Source organism: Pollicipes pollicipes, unplaced genomic scaffold (genome assembly GCF_011947565.3).
Source record: "Pollicipes pollicipes isolate AB1234 unplaced genomic scaffold, Ppol_2.1 Scaffold_1600;HRSCAF=1878_pilon_pilon_pilon, whole genome shotgun sequence".
NCBI classification, from domain to species: Eukaryota; Metazoa; Arthropoda; class Thecostraca; order Pollicipedomorpha; family Pollicipedidae; genus Pollicipes; species Pollicipes pollicipes.
In genome coordinates this window covers 26,389,555-26,408,268 of record NW_023595962.1, presented here as the reverse complement: position 1 = coordinate 26,408,268, position 18,714 = coordinate 26,389,555, and the positions used below count along the sequence as shown (strand labels likewise).

The window sequence follows — 18,714 nt, the reverse complement described above, 5'->3', positions numbered from 1 at the left end:
TCATGGTCGATACGTTTATTTGCACATAAAATAATCTATCCCAGGGCAGACAAAATATATATCATTTGATACGCGTCATTACCGTTTTGGCAGCCGATCAGCCTATACGACGGTGTCCAACCGTGCGGCCCAGCTCGCGCGGCTCCCTGCGACACCCAGACGGACAGAACACGCTTGCCCTTCACACGCAGGGCAGGGACGGGACGGTATACGCCCACCCAATCACAGTAACCCCAGCATCCACCAGCAGCTCCCCTACAGAAACCCAGCCGGCCTAAAACAACGCCGGCCCCCATAGCAACAAACGGAGCGCCAGGTCCCCCGCGGCTGATAGCGCGCCGTATCGTAACGCACCGCCACTGCGCAAACACCAACGCCGTGTATAGGAGATAACACACCCCGCCGTGAGTATCGCTGCCCCGGCGTCAGCACCCCGGGTATATGACAATTGAGCTGGAGGCAGGCCACCCTACGGGCCCCAGAAGACCCCTCAGCTGATGGCGAGCGCAGGTCATGATCCGGGCAGGTACGTGCGTGCAGGTAACTGAATCAGCGGGTCTGGAGCGCGCGTGAACCGAAGCCGCGCGCCGATACGTACCGCTGCCAGCTCGGCCCCGATAACCTGGCTCGGTCGCGATAATCTGGACAGAACCCCGAACATGTCAGGTGCGCGCGGCACGGCGGCAGGTACAGCAGCACACAGCTGGATCGGGCGTCCAATCCAACGGCGTCTCTGGCTTTTGCGGTCCCGCGGGCTCACGGGCCAGTCGGTGGTTAGCTCCCGGAGCGTGACAGGCAGCGCGGGCCGGGCCAGTGTCGAGCGGACATCGGCCGCGCGGCCCGTGAAGTCCCCGGCGGATAACTGTGGTGGCAGAGATTGGGAAGGGGGCCGTTTTGGAGGGCCGAACACAAATAGCACGCGGATCTCACCCCCAAACCTTCGCATTTGCAAAAAAATATCGTGAGCCACAAGGAACTAATGCCCAACATTCTGGCGGCGCTGGCAGATAGGCTTCTCAAAAGCGTAGCGACGTGCGAAAGCAGGGCGGCGGGCTCAGCTTTCTGCTATTGTCCTGGGCGGTCGAAGCGCTACATAAAGACGTCCGAGTTCGCGTGTCTCATCAGATCACCCAGCAGCCAGCAGCGTCATTATGGTTACAGGCGAATCAAGCGAAATCTTGCTTCTCACCATGAGTGAAGTTCCTAACCTAGTCGAGTCCCATAACGGGCATCAGGCACTCTCGACCCGACCTACAAATTCCAAGCCCTAGTATCACATGGCAAACCAGCCGGTCTCCCAAATCATCCTCTGCAGCCCAGCCCCAGCAGGCGCTGATTGCAGCAGCTCCGCCCAGATCGGGCATCCCCGGGAAAGCCAGCGCCAGCGCCGCGCGAGACGGCGGCGCGGCGACCACCGCCCGGCCGGCCGCCCGCCAATCACTGGCGGCCTCGCTGACGGCGCTGAGCCAGCGCACCACGCCCCATGGGCCGTCAGTATCACTAGCCGCCCATAACCCCCGTGGTGACGGCATTCCCAGATGGCCTGCCGCGCGGCGCCGCGGCCACTCCCGTCTCCGTTTCACCTGCCACTAGCTACACATAACCCCCGGAGCGTGTCTCTGCCAGCCGGCCGGCGGCAAGCAGGTCCGCCTGCTACGCCTAACCGCTGAGCGGCGGCCCTAGCTGCCGACGCCGCCGAACATCAGCCGGCAGTTGTCGGCGTTCTGCTGGTTCAGAGCGAACGTGGCGCCGCCCCAGCGGCGGGCGCGCCGGCGCACGCGGCGGAGTCGGTGTCGGCTGCCGGGCACGCGCTCCTGCTTGCGCACCACCTCCCTGCGGCAGGCGACGGGTCAGTGGCGGCGGCGGCACAACCAGATCGGCGGCACACGACACCGAAGGACGCACACAGCTCGCTCGTCTCGGCGAGCATAACATCCGCGCCGAACACAGGAACACGTGACTATTGGTGCCATCTCCTGACGTCGGCGGAACAAACAGTCGCGAAACGCGCGGAAGCGACCGCAAAAAGCAACGTTCACTTCAGCAACTGCCGCACCTTCCTGAGTCGACCAGAATACACACCACACTGCCGGAGAGCTCCACCCAGCGCTGAAGTGACGCCCAGTTGTTACTCGAGGTGGCGGGCAGACAGCGTCGACAACACACGAGGGCAGAAAGCGCCGACGACACACCAGGGCAGACAGCGTCGACGACACACGTGGGCAGACAGTGCCGACACAGGAAGGCAGACAGCGCCGACGACGCACGAGGGCAGACAGCGCCGACGACGCACGAGGGCAGACAGCGCTGGGACAGACACTCTGTCAATGGCCGGACACCGCGTTACCATGCTGAGCGCCCCTCACCTGAGCACCAGCGGCGCCTGTGAGATGCGCGCGCACGTCTTGGGTCCGTCCGAGAAGTCGACGTCGGTGGTGGCGTCGAGGCGCGCCTCCAGCGCCTGGCTCACCTCCATCTGCGCAGCGCACGAACGGCGTGTCGACCGTGGCCAGGCCGCGCAGCAGCACCGCACCCCTGGCGGCGCACACAGACATCAGCGATCAACGGCGCAGCGGCACCCCAGAAGTCAGGGGTCAGAGGTCAACGGCGCACCAGCACCCCACACAGAGACCAGAGGTCAGCGGTCAACGGCGCACCAGCACCCCACACAGAGACCGGAGGTCAGCGGTCAACGGCGCACCAGCACCCCACACAGAGGTCGGGGGTCTGGGGTCAGTGGTAAGAGGTCGCGGGCCGACAGAGATCTGAGGTCAGAGGTCAGAGATTACGGGTCGGGAGTCTGGGTAGTGAGGCACCGATTGCAGATCAGGTGTCGCAGAATTTTCAGACTACTCTGCTTGTCTCGCTCAGAGATAAGTTAAGCTACTACACGCAGTCAGAAATGGGAATGTCACCAGAGCCAAACGACTGTAAAACGTGAGTGCCGGACTGACATGTGCTTCTGCTTCAAAGGCGTTAAAAGGTGATCAGGTCTTATCATTACAATGCCAACCGGCCCACAGTTATTGATAACCTTGTATGTAAAGCCAAGAAAGGTGTCAGTGACCAGAACTAACAATGGAGGGCTACAACTATTGATAGCCTTGCCTGTAAAGACAAGAAAGGTGTCAGTGACGAGAACTAACAATGGAGGGCTACAACTACTGATAACCTTGCCTGTAAAGCCAAGCAAGGTGTCAGTGACGAGAACTAACAATGGAGGGCTACAACTACTGATAACCTTGCTTGTAAAGCCAAGCAAGGTGTCAGTGACCAGAACTAACAATGGAACAGAGCCAGCGGTCAAGGAAAGGATGGCGTGGTGCGAATATTGACGGCGAGGAGCAAGCAGAGAATCAAAGGATTTCGGATAAAATGGTGGTAATCATCAATAACCAAAATGGAACAGTCACAAAATGAGGAGAGTGAATACATCAGGCCACATATCGTGAAATATAACACAACAGGACATATTAGTGTCACACTAAACCAAATGTCTGTCTTTCATAAAACTTGCTTGCAGTGCTCCGGATACTTATAACCAGCTTTGGAAGCAAACGACGGATGAAGAAACACCACGGTGACAAATGGGTACACTGAGAAAAGAACCCAGCCCATGGCCCAGTCCCACGGGTGCAGGTCACGCCGACTGGCGGCACCTAACAGGTCCAACATCTCACAAGCTTCACACTGACTGGGGATTACAAAGGGTCACTTTCGTAGCACGGAGCCCCTTTGTGTCGTGAGAATCACTCCGCTTCCAGACCCGTCCTCGGCTACCCCTGACGACGACCCCCATGCTGAGACCTGACCCCCAGCAAAACCCTCCGCCTGACCTGAGAACTGACCTCAGTGGCACCCCTCCCCTGACCTGAGACCTGACGCCACCGGCACCTCTTCTCTGACCTGAGAGCTGACCGCACCGGTGCACCACCCCTGACCTCGCCCCGCGCGACACCCCTCGCCTGACCCTCCCTCCCCCCCCCCGGCACCCTCCCCGCCATCCGCCACCCACCTGTCGTCAATGACGGCGTGCGCGTTCCTGTTCCAGATGGAGACCTCGGCCTGGCCGGCGAAGTCGAAGGTGACGGCGCCCAGCACGCTCAGCTCAGCGCCCAGGCCGTTCTGCAGCGGCACACGCTGCAGGTGGTCATGCAGCAGCGCCGTGCCCTGGCGGCGCCGGCGGAGACAGCGTCAGCGGCGCGGGAGGGGGGACAGCGCTGTCTGCCTCTGTGTCCGTGCAGACGTGAGACGCCCAGTGACAGTACAGCCTCAGCTGCGCGGGAGGGGGGACAGCGCTGTCTGCCTCTGTGTCCGTGCAGACGTGAGACGCCCAGTGACAGTACAGCCTCAGCTGCGCGGGAGGGGGGACAGCGCTGTCTGCCTCTGTGTCCGTGCAGACGTGAGACGCCCAGTGACAGTACAGCCTCAGCTGCGCGGGAGGGGGGACAGCGCTGTCTGCCTCTGTGTCCGTGCAGACGTGAGACGCCCAGTGACAGTACAGCGTCAGCGGCGCGGGAGGGGGGACAGCGCTGTCTGCCTCTGTGTCCGTGCAGACGTGAGACGCCCAGTGACAGTACAGCCTCAGCTGCGCGGGAGGGGGGGACAGCGCTGTCTGCCTGTGTGTCCGTGCAGACGTGAGACGCCCAGTGACAGTACAGCCTCAGCGGCGCGGGAGGGGAGACAGCGCTGTCTGCCTCTGTGTCCGTGCAGACGTGAGACGCCCAGTGACAGCACAGCCTCAGCTGCGGTCCCCTGAGCTTCATCCCCCTGAGAGGGTAGCCCGGCGCTGGCTGCCATCCCTCCAGCGGCACCCCGCGCTCCCGAGAGCCGTCTGACCTGACCGATAGTGACCGAGGAGGCGCACAGTGTCGTCGTGACCAAGTGTCTCCCCCACTGACCACCGCGGCCCTCCTTGAGTGCCGCCTGCCGCCGGCTGTTCCCGCCTTGAGCACCCCTCCCCAGCGATCCGCCCCTCCCGCCGTCGGCCGCCAGGCCGGGCGGCGCGCCTCACCCGCAGCGCAGACGTCCGCTCGCTGCCGGTGCCGCTCCACAGCAGGCCCATCAGCTCGCCCTGGCTGTCGAAGAGCCGACGCGGCCGCAGCTGGCGGCCCAGCAGACCCAGCTCCAGCCGCGCGAACGCGTCCGCCGCGTCGTCCGGCTCCGGCGAGCCCAGCATGCCGGACAGGCCGCCGGCCTGCACCGAGAACTGGGCCACACAAACAGTGGAGACGGTCAGGTCCGGTCACGGTGCTACAGACCGCCCGTCAGATGGGGACCTGTTTCGCACGGGAGGAGACATCGCCGCCCCGGGGGGCTCAATACAGCAGCCAGCGCCTGCCGTTAGCCTGCACAGAAAACCCGCTCTGCGCGAGCATACAGACTTCACTCAGAGTGGAACGGTGGAACTCCTGCCAGCCTGCCAAAACCTAACATACTACAGCACGCCAACATGACCGAAACGACCGCCGCCCTCCACGGCAGCAGCCTCTGCGGCCACCTCTCCCTCCTCACCGTCAGCACGTCCAGCTGGTCTCCGCCGGCCGCCAGCTGGGCGCGGAAGGCGCTGCGCCGGAGCGCGCGCGACCTCCCCACCTCCAGCTCGCTGCTGAAGCCGGCTGACACGTCCCCGGCCCGGAACAGGCTGCGCTCCAGCACCGACGACAGCGCCCCTTGCGACAGCACGTCGTAGTTGCTGATGCGCGAGTCGGCCAACAGATGGCGCAGCGCGCCGCGGAGCTCGTCGTTGCGCTCGGCGGCCGCCGAGAGCCGCTGCAGCACGTAGGCGTTGACCTCGCTGACGTTGCGGTCGCGCAGGTCACGCAGCAGATGGGTGACGTCACCAGGTCGGGGCGTGGCCAGCAGGAGGTCAGCCGCCAGCAGGCGCGAGCTGGGGTCGTACCTGGGAGGCGGGGAGGGGGTGAACACACGAACGGACTCGGGTTTCGGGGATCGGCCCTGTGCTTCTGGGCCGCTGGGCGGTCCGCTCCGCCCTCGACACCGCTCACAGGGCCCTGTCAGTGTCGCCTCTCCACATGGGCTTTCAGCCCGGCCATCCTGGTGTACTCTGTAAGCCAGCACGTGACGCATACAACGGGCTAATGCGGATGAACCTCCACGGTATGATCTTTGGCCGTACTGAATGTAGCCGCCGTCCACGACACCGATAACGGCACCCGGGCGCGGTCTTTGTATCTCTAGCCCGACAGCGGTCGCCCAATGCGAACGTAATGTTTCATCCCTCACCCGCCGCCAGAGACCACCCTCTATCTGCGTAATCATCTCCCTGTCGTCAGCGCCCGCCGCCTCCACGCGTAGCGTCTCTCCCGTCGCGCCTCCGCCACTGACCGGTCCGTCTCGGCGTAGAGCCGCTCCAGCTGGGGCCGCAGCCGGCCGGTAACCTCGGCAGGCAGGGCGGCCAGCGCGCGCAACGCCTCGGCCCGACAGGCGGCCTCCTCCCCCTCCAGCGCCTGCGCCGGCCAGCGAAACGCGGACGGACGTCAGTTACACAGACATACGGACGGACGTCAGTAACACCGATACACGTACCGACGTCAGTAACACCGACACACGTACGGACGTCAGTGACACCGATACACGTACGGACGTCAGCCACACCGACACACGTACGGACGTCAGTCACACCGACACAAGGACGGACGTCAGTCATACAGACACACGGACGGACGTCAGTCACACAGACACACGGACGGACGTCAGTCACACAGACACACGGACGGACGTCAGTAACACCGACGCACGGACGGAAGTCAGTAACATCGACACAAGGACGGACGTCAGTCACACAGACACACGGACGGACGTCAGTCACACAGACACACGGACGGACGTCAGTAACACCGACGCACGGACGGAAGTCAGTAACACCGACACAAGGACGGACGTCAGTCACACAGACACACGGACGGACGTCAGTAACACCGACGCACGGACGGACGTCAGTCACACCGACACAAGGACGGACGTCAGTCACACAGACACACGGACGGATGTCAGTCACACAGACACACGGACGGACGTCAGTCACACAGACACACGGACGGACGTCAGTAACACCGACGCACGGATGGACGTCAGTCACACCGACACAAGGACGGACGTCAGTCACACAGACACACGGACGGACGTCAGTCACACCGACACAAGGACGGACGTCAGTCACACAGACACACGGACGGACGTCAGTCACACAGACACACGGACGGACGTCATTGAGCTGGGTGCGATCTCCGACAGGACATGGGGATAAAGTGACGCCACGGGTGCATCGCAACGGCCCCACGGGACGCGTCAGTAGCCTGGACTGACTCTGGCGTCAGAAATCAGGCTCACGTTACTCATCCACACGTGTGACCAGTTACAGGAGGTACGTCTGTCAGGCGGTCTGTCACGACACACTGGCGGTCTGTCAGGCAGTCTGTCGCGGCACACTGGCGGTCCGTCACGCGGTCTGTCGCGGCACACTGGCGGTCCGTCACGCGGTCTGTCGCGGCACACTGGCGGTCTGTGAGGCGGTCTGACGCGGTGCACTGAGTCTGGACTGGGCATAGGGGGCCGGCAAGACCTTCGAACTGTGCCGTGTACCTGTGGCGCGGCCGCTAGCAGGCCCGGCCGACACCGCGGTCTGACTTACACCCGTTTTCAGCGGGCCCTCGATGTAGCCCATAACTTGGCAGTGCAGTGCGCAACAGTATACGGCAGGTGCATGACATAACGATACATGACAGCATACATCATGACATAGCAATGCAGCGCATATTTCGAAACTTTAGCGACGGATATGATGCCACATCGTCACAGGCCCTGAACCTGCCACGTCACTCTGGCGAGCCAACGGAAAACATTTGTCGGTGGCGGGTCTTGAACCGGCGCTGTCCCCGCCGCGGCCAGCTGACTGGCGCGGCAGGTGGCAGACTGCACCTGTTTGAGCAGGGCCGGCAGGGCGGCCTCCGAGCGTAGGTTGCGGAGGGCGCGCAGGTGCGCCAGGCAGCACGACTCGTCCTCGCACTCATCCAGCGCCGACACCAGCTGGCCTGAGAGCTGGTCACACACCTGGCGGCGGAGGGAGACGCGGCGTCAGCAGCGGAGGGAGACACGGCATCAACGGTAGACAGAGACGCAGTGTCAGCGGCGGAGAGAGACGCGGCGTCAACAGCGGAGGGAGACACGGCGTCAGCGGCGGAGGGAGACGCGGCATCAACGGCAAACAGAGACGCAGCATCAGCGGCGGAGGGAGACGCGGAGTTAGCGGCGGAGGGAGACACGGCGTCAGCGGCGGAGGGAGACGCGGCGTCAGCGGCGGGGGGAGACGCGGCGTCAGCGGCGGAGGGAGACGCGGCGTCAGCGGCGGAAGGGGACGCGGCATCAGCGGCGGAGGGAGACGCGGCGTCAGCGGCGGAGGGAGACGCGGCGTCAGCGGCGGAAGGGGACGCAGCATCAGCGGCGGAGGGAGACGCGGCGTCAGCGGCGGAGGGAGACACGGCGTCAGCGGCGGAGGGAGACGCGGCGTCAGCGGCGGAGGGAGACACGGCGTCAGCGGCGGAGGGAGACGCGGCGTCAGCGGCGGAGGGAGACACGGCGTCAGCGGCGGAGGGAGACGCGGCGTTAGCGGCGGTGGGAGACACGGCGTCAACGTCGGAACGGGACGTGGCATCAGCGGCGGAGGGAGACGCGGCGTCAGCGGCGGAGGAAGACACGGCGTCAACGTCGTCGACAGCGCGCGTCGAACAGCCAGGGCTACCATGCAGACCGGCGGGACCGACTGTTCAGCAGCCAGCTCGGAACAACCGCGCAATATTTGTGCAAATTCTAGACGCATGTTTTGCAGATATGTCTTTGAGATGCTGCCAAACAGAGCTTTAGCGAGGCCGCCAACAGTGACTCCATCCTGCACTGACGCTGACCGGCACCGACGAGCCCCAGAGTCAACCAGAGTCCCAGACAGCTCGCGAATAACCGGCACTGACTGTCACCAGGGGCGCGGCTGCTGGGGCCCGAGTCCACGTGACCGCCACCCCCGTTTAACCCCACGTCAGCGTGGCACGCTGTCACGTGCTGTAGTAGTTGGCCTTGGATGCTATTAGTGTGCTAGCGTGCCCCACATAGCACCAACGAGCAGCAGCTACGGCCGTGCCGCACGACATGCACAAGTTTCCAACGGCAGTCCAGGCGAGTGATGGCTTGACGCACGCTCCCGCCGCCGAATATACCACCGGACGGGAGGTTCAGCACACGCCACCGCCCACACACACGGCCGGCCGACTGTGGAGCGGCACGACACGAGCTCGCCACAACAGGCCGTATGAGTCCTACTTTGGCTGGCCACCTGGGCTCTGGGGAGCACTGACTGTCCGCCGGTCACACGGCGGCCGTGAGTCCTGCTTTGGCTGGCCACCTGGGCTCTGGGGAGCACTGACTGTCCGCCGGTCACACGGCGGCCGTGAGTCCTGCTTTGGCTGGCCACCTGGGCTCTGGGGAGCACTGACTGTCCGCCGGTCACACGGCGGCCGTGAGTCCTGCTTTGGCTGGCCACCTGGGCTCTGGGGCGCACTGACTGTCCGCCGGTCACACGGCGGCCGTGAGCCCTGCTCTGGACGGCGGCCGCTGCCTCCGTGACCTCCATCGGCCGGGCCCCAGCAGTCACGTGTCGGCCGGCAGGGCAAGATTCGGCCGATAACAGCGCGGCCGGAGGGCCCGCCGACACGTGCCGTGAGCACGCCACCGCCCCCGGCCACCACTGCTAACAGCTTGACCAGCCACTTACGGGCGCCAAAGGCCGCGTCTTTGAGACAGGGCGAGGAGCAAGGCAGGAAAGGACGGGGGGGGGGGGGGAGCAAGGCAGGGAGGGACAGGACGGGGACAAAGACAAGAAGGAACGGGGCAAGGAGAAAGACAAGAAGGGACAGGGCGGGGAGCAAGACAGGAAAGGACGGGGGGGGGGGGGGGGGCAAGGCAGGGAGGGACAGGACGGGGACAAAGACAAGAAGGAACGGGGCAAGGAGAAAGACAAGAAGAGACAGGGCGAGGAGCAAGGCAGGAAAGGACAGGGCGGGGAGGTCGGCAGGCTGCGTCGCGCAACGAGCGAAGGACGACACAGCCTCCCCCCGTCCCCAGCTGCACAGAGGCGCTCGTGAATGTGAACTTAGAAGGAAGCATCGTATGAATGATACGGCAGACGCGGAACGCGCACACTTCTGACCTACCGGGGGAGACACGGCACGCAATGTCACGTACATCACGTGCCGACTTGCACGGGGCACATGACATACACGACACGACATGACACATGACATACACGGCACGACATGCCACATACCATACACGACACGACATGCCACATGACATACACGGCACGCCATGACATACACGACACGACATGACAAATACTGTACACGACACGACATGACACACACGGCACGACATGCCACATGACATACACGGCACGACATGACACATGGCATACACGACATGACACATGACACACGATACGATATGACACATGACATACACGACACATCAAAACACACGACATACATGAAACGACATAACACATGACATACGTGATAAGCGCGAGGCACAAGGAAACACGGGAGACCAGGTCACAGACAAGAGACACAAGAATAAGGACAAGAGAAAACAGGAGGACCAGGACAAGAGACAATCGGGCGTGGAGACAAAGTCCAGGCCGATTCTGAAGACCTGAGCAGTCATCAGACCTGCCGGCGGTGCCATCACACCTGCACCCATACCTGCTCGCTGCCGGCCGTGTGATGGCAGAGGGTGGCCGCCAGGGCGGCGCTGGTGAGCAGGATGCTCTCGTGCAGACTGTCCGAGGGGTGCGTCTTGCCGCTCTCGCGGATCATGTCTGCAACACGGCGCGCCGTCAGCAACGGTCAGAGGTCAGCTCAACAGAGATCAGCAGAGCGGTCAGAGGATAGCAGAGATCGTCAACGGAGGTCACAGGCTCCATCAGACATGCAGTGATGACCCCGTGACCTCTGTGACCTCTGTGATAGTCACCAGAGACGTCACCCGAGTAGCGGAGGGGCGAACGCCGGTGATTCTCAACCCCGGGCGTCACCGGTGCGGTCCGACAGCGGTCACCACAGGGCGGCGCCACCGCCGCCGACCAACGGCACCACCCGCACCACCAGCGGTCACCACAGGGCGGCGCCACCCGCCGACGGCACACCCGCGCCACATGGCGGCGCACCGCGCCGACCACGGCACCACCGCACCACCAGCGGTCACCACAGGGCGGCGCCACCGCCGCCGACCAAGCCCACCGCCCCCAGTCACCACACCGCCCCCGCCACCAGGCACACCGCACACCCGGTCACCACAGGGCGGCGCCACCGCCGCCGACCAACGGCACCACCCGCACCACCAGCGGTCACACGCACACCGCCGGCGCCACCCGCCCACGCCCAACCGGCACCACCCACACCCGCACCACCAGCGGTCACCACGGCGGCGCACGCCGCCGACAACGCACCACCGCACACAACGGTCACCACAGGGGCCCACCGCGCCGACCAACGGCACCACCGCCCACAGCGGTCACCACAGGGCGGCGCCACCGCCGCCGACCAACGGCACCACCCGCACCACCAGCGGTCACCACAGGGCGGCGCCACCGCCGCCGACCAACGGCACCACCCGCACCACCAGCGGTCACCACAGGGCGGCGCCACCGCCGCCGACCAACGGCACCACCCGCACCACCAGCGGAGAGTCGTCAGAGGACGTCATGGCTACAAGTCGTCGACTCCGTCACTCCGTGGCGCCCGATGGCACACCAGCCCGTTCCCGCCCTCCCCCTCTCTCCTGCGCTGGTCCTCTCCCGAGGCGGCCCGGACCTCGGCGGGCTTCGCCGGTCGCCACCGGCGCTCGCGTCCTCACCCTGGACCAGCTCCCGCGGCGGGTGAGCACCCACCGACAGCGCCACCAGGTAGCGCTCCTGGCGCTCGATGGAGCCGCTCGTGCGCCAGCTGAGCGTCTGGCGCACCGCCTTGTGGACGGCCATAGTCTGGGCGGCGCCGGCCGCGTCCAGCAGCGCCAACCTGCCGCACGCGGGGGTGTCAGCGGAGGGAACGGAGGGGGGGGGGGGGGGCTCCCGACAGCAGAGGCATCTGGCGGCGTTGATTCATGTCCAAGGCCTTCCCCACAACACACGCCGCTCCCCGAGCCGCAGCGTTCGTCATCATCATCACCACCACCACCACCATCATCATCATCATCATTATCAACAACCACATTATCATCGGCATCATGATTGTGCGTTAGAGCCGCCGCCACTCACATGATGTCCCGGTTGCGAGCGTCGTTGAGCACGGAGGCCACCTGAGCCTCTGTGGCGGCCCGGAGCCGGGGCACCAGGGCCACGACGGCGCGCGCCGCAGCCAGCGAGGCCACGCCCGACTCCGAGAGGCCCCGGCGCAGCTCCGACACCAGCTCTGACAGCTGCCGACAGGGTCAGGTCAGGTCAGGTCAGGTCAGGTCGGAGTCCGGCGGCGGTCCGACACTCGGTCAGAGTTCAGCAGCAGGCCCGGTGTGCCCGGACCGGCGGGCGGAGCACGCGTCACCGAATCACGCCCACACCATCAAACGCCCCAGGTAACATCACCGGCCACCGCGCCGGCCCGCTCAGCCACCCCGCTCCCGCGCCGCCGCCTCTGCGGCCGGCCGGGCCCGGCGGCGGCGGCCGGCTCACCTTGGGACAGCCGTCAGCGCTGCACCCCTGAGGCGCGGCCGGGCCCGGCAGGGGGGCCGGCTGCGGCTCCCAGCCGAGCCGCTCCGACAGCAGCGACACCGCCTGCTCCGCCGAGCCGGCGGACACGGCCGGTGCCGACCGCGACGAGCCTGAGGTCAGGTCAGGTCAGAACAGATAGCCCGCCTCACTGAGCCGGCAGGTACAACCGGCAGCCTATCACGGGCATTCACAAAGGCATCTGCACATGCTACTTTGTGCACTCATGTCACTATGCATATTTCGCACGCCCACAAACGTGCATATGGCCCACACCATACACATAGGCAACACACACGATTATAACAAGCGTGTACAGCACACAAACACACACGGCCCACCCAGTCTACAGTACATCCCGTCTACGCGCGTAACGCACGAGCACACACAGATCCCTGTCACCGAGCGGCGGCGGGCGGCGTCTCCCTGCCCCGGCGGCCGGCGGGGTCTCCCCGCCCCGGCGACTGACCTGTGACCTGCAGCGCCTGCAGGGCGGCCACCTCTGTGCCGTAGCCGCCGCGGACGGCCGGCGTCAGCTGGTGACGCTCCTCAGAGGAGGAGGATTCCAGCCGCGAGCCGCCGCCCGCCGAGAACGCGAACCGGGTCTCGCGCACCGACGTTACAGACACGTCCAGCACCTGCGGCGGCGGGGTCAGAGGTCACAGACACGTCCATCACCTGCCGCGGGGTCAGAGGTCACAGACACGTCCAGCACCTGCCGCGGGATCAGAGGTCACAGACACGACCAGCACCTGCCGCGGGATCAGAGGTCACAGACACCACCAGCACCTGCCGCGGGATCAGAGGTCACAGACACGTCCAGCACCTGCCGCGGGATCAGAGGTCACAGACACGTCCAGCACCTGCCGCGGGGTCAGAGGTTACAGACACGACCAGCACCTGCCGCGAGATCAGAGGTCACAGACACGTCCAGCACCTGCCGCGGGGTCAGAGGTCACAGACACGTCCATCACCTGCTGCGGGGTCAGAGGTCACAGACACGTCCAGCACCTGCCGCGGGATCAGAGGTCACAGACACGACCAGCACCTGCCGCGGGGTCAGAGGTTACAGACACGACCAGCACCTGCCGCGGGATCAGAGGTCACAGACACGTCCAGCACCTGCCACGGGATCAGAGGTCACAGACACGACCAGCACCTGCCGCGGGATCAGAGGTCACAGACACGTCCAGCACCTGCCGTGGGATCAGAGGTCACAGACACGACCAGCACCTGCGGCGTCGGAGTCAGAGATCACAGACACGTCCATCACCTGCCGCGGGGTCAGAGGTTACAGACACGTCCAGCACCTGCCGCGAGATCAGAGGTCACAGACGCGTCCAGTACCTCCGGCGGGGTAACGGCAGAAGGGCTCAGATCATCATGGGTGATGGGGCCATGGTTCCGGTTCTATGGTCGGTTATCAACATTGGTTGTGCCGACACAGGACCTTGATATGCTGCAGCTTGCAGGCTCGATAACTAGAACCGGAAAGCAACATCTCCGAAGTCAACTGTTTCCCACACGTTTGGCAGTCACAGCGAATCGCAAATGCAGCCCACGGATCGGCAGGAACACAGCACCAGCAGGCTGCGGCCCGCAGCGTCCGTCCGGCCACCAGCACCAGCACCAGCACCAGCGCTCACTTACCCGGTGACTGGCCGTGTGGACGGGCGCCGCCGCCTCGCAGCGCTCCTTGGTCTTCACCAGCGTGAGCGGCCCGTCCCAGCGGTACGTGACGTCACAGGCGCCCGAGGCGTCCGTCTCGCGGTACTGCCGGAGGACGGGTGACGTCACTCTCAGCGGACGGTGACGTCAGACCGCCCGCCGCCGGCGCGGGGATCGGCCGGCGGCGGCGGCGGGAGGGGTTTTCTCTGGGGTCACGACATACCGATCGGTGCCGCAGGGCAAACATTCGGAGCTACGGCGTCACGTGACCAGGGGCGGGGGAGTGATGCACCTCGTGCAGCGGCTGTGATCGCAGTCACAGCGGCACTAAACCACGGCCATTTTCCAATGACAAGACAAGTGAGACGCCGCGGCCCATTTCCCCTCTGAACAGTTGACTTCGAAAGCAGCGAACAGTCCAGCGAGAGAGCAACTGTGAGAGGACTGACTGGAAGAGAAGCACGGAAGCTGCTGAGTACGCCGGGGACGATCTGTCCTCTGTCCCCTGCCAACCGAGCAGCGGGGGCAAAACAAAGAAGCGAAACTCGTGCTGGCTTCCGCTCAGGCCACTGATCTGAGCTGGAGACCCACACAACCATCATCCTCATTTACCCCCGGCCAAGACCATCTAACCCCTCCATTTCCCCAGCTAACTGAGAAATCGATCAAAACCCTTCCATTCCCAAAGAAATATCGTCCCTCAGCACTAAGACAAAGACCCTCCTTCCTACTGGTTCTGACCCGAACAACCACCTGCCCGTCACCCCTGACCCCGACACCCACCTGTTCCTCACCCTTGACCCCGACACCCGCCTGTCCCTTATCTCTGACCCTGACACCCACCTGTCCCTCACCCCTGGCCCGACACCCACCTGTCCCTCTGCTCTGAGCCGCAGCAGACCGACCAGGCCACGCGCCAGGTTGGCCGTCTGCTCGTCCAGCTGGGGGTGGCGCCAGAGCCGCGGCGGCGCGCCGGCCGGGCCGCCGGTCAGCACCAGCAGTGGCTGCGCCGGCGCCGCCTCCAGCAGGGAGCCGTGCGCGGCGAACCCGTCCGGCTGAGGCGCGCGCCGCGAGCGCACCAGCAACTGCGGCGAGCTCACCTGGCGGCAGCGGAGCGCGGCGGGGCGCCGGTCACACGCCGGCCCGAGCTGGGCCCAGGGGGAGGGGATGGGGGCGGGGGCTGCAGATGGGAGGGAGAGAGCGGCTCAGGTGAGTGAGACCGCGGTTCATGTGGAGAGGAAGAAGAAATCCCTCTTGGGCAGTGCCCTCTTGCAGACAGGTAAGAGGGGTGCGGGTAGGGAAGATGAAGGTGCACGTGGGGAAGTGGAGTGCATGTGTGGAGAGGGGAAGGGTGCATGCGGGGAAGGGGTGCAGGCGGGGAAGGGACATATTATGAGTGGGCGACAAGAGACGGACTACGGGTGGTTATTCGACGAGGAATAAGGCTAACAGTACCGTCCTATTGATAGCTGATGACATTTGAACCGCAGACAGGCCGAGGCGCGGCAGGCGCTGCTCGCTCAGCAGGTCAGTTACACGCACACCAGAGTCGACGAACGGCTCGAGCTTCGCGTTTGGTTGCGGTGAGCTGCATTCGACCGTGGACGGACTGCACACGGCCGAGACGGATGCCAGACGCGCCTGAGCCCGGACGGGCGGGCCTCGTGTTAGCGCAGCTGGGCCGCGGGCGGCACACGCGTCGATGCGGGTTACACAGCTGGAGCTGTTCAACAGGGGCGCTTGGTCCCGGCAGGAGCTGACAAAGGAGGGGAAAACGGCTGAAGCAGCGCCGGAAACGGGTCAGAGGAAGCCAAACGCCCCAGGCACGTGGGTTAAGGGTGACCTGGTATATTACTAGAGGACGCGCCTTACGTTTTGATGCCGGCTCAACACCTAACCACAAGAGACGCGTGCTGGCTTTCAGAGACGCTGAAGGTGGTCAAGGCCGGGTGGATCGACCCAGGCATAGACGATGTGCGTAAGGAACATCGTGCTGGCAACATCGGCACACCTGCCCATTAACGGTGCAGTCTAATGTGTCGTCCACACCGGAACACCTGTGACACATTGGTCAGATAACAAGGCGAACAAACGTGCACGTGATCTTAAACCAAACGCAGTACATCCGAATCCGTTAAAGGTAACGGAGAATCGATGAAACGTTGCTGAACAAATCCGATTGGATATCCCCTGGCGATCATGGACGAGAAAGCACTGTCTTCGAATGATACGCAGAGACACGACCCGTCTCCAGGTGTCGTGCAAACGGATCTGTCTCACGAGAACGTTCAGCTTCGAATGACGTCACCAGGGGACAAAACACGCCGAGCTGCCATATGGCGGCGGACCCACCGTCAGCATGATCAGCTGCTGGCCGTCGTCTTCCGGGTGCTGCCATATGACCGAGCACTCTGCGTCGGCCAAGATTTGGTAGCCCACATCCTTAACGCCCCCGGGCGCCGCCTGCCGCAGCTCACTCAGCAGTACGGTGGTGTTGTAGGCCAGGGTGTACGTCACACCCAGCTCCAGACCGCCGCCGGCTGCCGGCCAGGTCAGGATAGGTCAGGTCAGGTCAGGTCAGGTCACGGGGCGCTAGAGCGGACGCGGGTCACCAGATCTGTCCACCGTAGGTTGGGCGGAGAAAAATACACCGCAACAGTGTCACCAGGTCAGGTCAGGCCGAGTATCACCACGTCGGATCAGGTCAGATCGGGCCACATCACGTCGGGTCAGGTCGGTTCAGGTCGGGTCGGGCCATGCCAGGTCGGGTCAGGTCGGTTCGGACAATGTCAGGTCAGGTCAGGTCAGGTCGGGCCATGCCATGCCATGTCAGGTCAGGTCGGGCCATACCATGTCAGGTCAGGTCAGGTCGGGTCAGGTCAGATCGGTAGCAGACAGCGTCCGGGCTTGCACGTCTCCTGTATGAGCTCACAGTTTAGAGAAACTCGGTGTGCAACAGCCGCAGAAACTGCCACTGGCCAGCCGGCTACAATTACACAGAATGTCACGGCTCATAACAGTCAACTGGCGCTGCAAGCACTGGATGGGACTGCACGCTTTCACCGAGCACCGACGGCACCAAGGATCGCCAGCATTGGGGGCAGCAGCCAGCGGGGGGGGGGGGGTAACCGCGTGGTAGGGGGTGGGGGGTGGGGCGGAAGTCCTTCCCGGTGACACGAAAACGCGTCGATTCCCATCTTGATTCCGCTGAGGTCACAACCCGCCATCAGCGGCGCGTGAGAATGGTGGATCTCATCAGCCGCGCTGATCAACCCGACAGACCAGTCACCAGCGCGGCGACTGGAGGTCGAGCCCCGCCGGCCCGCCCGTCCCCAGCCGCAGCACCTGCAGCGACTGGAGGTCGAGCCCCGCCGGCCCGCCCGTCCCCAGCCGCAGCACCTGCAGCGACTGGAGGTCCAGCCCCGCCGGCCCACCCGTCCCCAGCCGCAGCACCTACAGCGACTGGAGATCCAGCCCCGCCGGCCCACCCGTCCCCAGTCGCAGCACCTACAGCGACTGGAGGTCCAGCCCTGCCGGCCCGCCCGTCCCCAGCCGCAGCACCTACAGCGCATGGCCGGCATGGCGCGCGGTGACGTCAGCAGGAGTGACGTCACCGCCAGTGACGTGACCAGGCGGCGGGCGGCCGGCGTCATGTGTCGACCGACAGTCGGCGGTCGCTGATGTCCAGAGGTCAGCGCAGGTCCGGCCGGGTCAGCGCCGCAGCCGGCGACCGACACATTCTTGCATGCGGGACGGGCCGCCGGTGGCGCGAGCTACGCGTGCTGGCCGCTCCAACACCACAGGCGGCGCGGGCGTCACACACCACGAGCCGCCCGCCGTCCGCTCAGCCCAGCTCCGTCGGCTGCCGCGCCGCTCAGCCCGGCTCCGTCGGCTGCCGCGCCGCTCAGCCCGGCTCCGTCGGCTGCCGCGCCGCGCCGCGCCGCTGCTAGGAGCCGCCGCGCGCGGCGGGTCTCCGAGCCGGCTGGCCGCCGCCGTGCAGCCGTTCGCTCCGGCCGCGTCACGGTCCAGCGCGCCGCCGCCGCCGCCGCCGCCGACCCCGGCGCGTCTCCGCCGACCCCGGCACGCACGCCACGCGCGCCGGCCCGCCCGGGCCCGGCGGGCGGCAGCTGGCTCGAGCCGCCCGCGACTGCGGCACGGCACCGGCGCCCGGTCAGCGCCGCGGTCCCGCCAGAGACGCCGCCGCTGCTCCCCACACTCCGTCCGGACCACGCGCTTCGGAGGACGCGGCTCTCCCCGCGACGTCGCGGCTCTCACCG

General features: G+C 65.0%; 2 protein-coding genes across 2 annotated transcripts; both read right to left on the bottom strand.

The window, feature by feature from the left end:
• Positions 1–12,766, bottom strand: LOC119089407 (microsomal triglyceride transfer protein large subunit). Its single transcript, XM_037212077.1, has 11 exons — positions 12,734–12,766; positions 12,323–12,483; positions 11,923–12,083; positions 10,770–10,885; positions 7,942–8,073; positions 6,349–6,470; positions 5,515–5,902; positions 5,015–5,209; positions 4,016–4,170; positions 2,367–2,535; positions 1–1,833 (listed from the first exon to the last, which is right to left on the bottom strand). Coding segments are annotated over exons 2-11 (1,614 nt in total). The 5' UTR covers positions 12,325–12,483; positions 12,734–12,766; the 3' UTR covers positions 1–1,659.
• A 151-nt stretch (positions 12,767–12,917) lies between these two features.
• LOC119089396 (microsomal triglyceride transfer protein large subunit) lies at positions 12,918–18,216 on the bottom strand. Its single transcript, XM_037212066.1, has 6 exons — positions 18,003–18,216; positions 16,790–16,977; positions 15,310–15,537; positions 14,420–14,542; positions 13,239–13,407; positions 12,918–12,946 (listed from the first exon to the last, which is right to left on the bottom strand). Exons 1-6 carry the CDS (start codon positions 18,088–18,090, stop codon positions 12,918–12,920), a joined length of 825 nt encoding a protein of 274 aa, XP_037067961.1. The 5' UTR covers positions 18,091–18,216.
• Between the last annotated feature and the right edge of the window lie 498 nt (positions 18,217–18,714).

Bases quoted from the DNA above. Each gene is read 5' to 3' on its own strand.
- LOC119089407 (XM_037212077.1), bottom strand. The intron at 6,471-7,941 runs GTGCAGTCTGCC...TGGCCGGCGCAG, and splicing joins TGCCGGCCCTGCTCAAACAG to GCGCTGGAGGGGGAGGAGGC. The intron at 4,171-5,014 runs GTGAGGCGCGCC...CGGCGCCGCCAG, and splicing joins AGCGGACGTCTGCGCTGCGG to GGCACGGCGCTGCTGCATGA.
- LOC119089396 (XM_037212066.1), bottom strand. From the start codon at position 18,090: ATGACGCCGGCCGCCCGCCGCCTGGTCACGTCACTGGCGGTGACGTCA. The intron at 15,538-16,789 runs GTGGGTCCGCCG...CGCTGCCGCCAG, and splicing joins AGCAGCTGATCATGCTGACG to GTGAGCTCGCCGCAGTTGCT. The intron at 12,947-13,238 runs GTCAGTCGCCGG...TGCCCGTGATAG, and splicing joins GCAGGCGCTGCAGGTCACAG to GCTGCCGGTTGTACCTGCCG.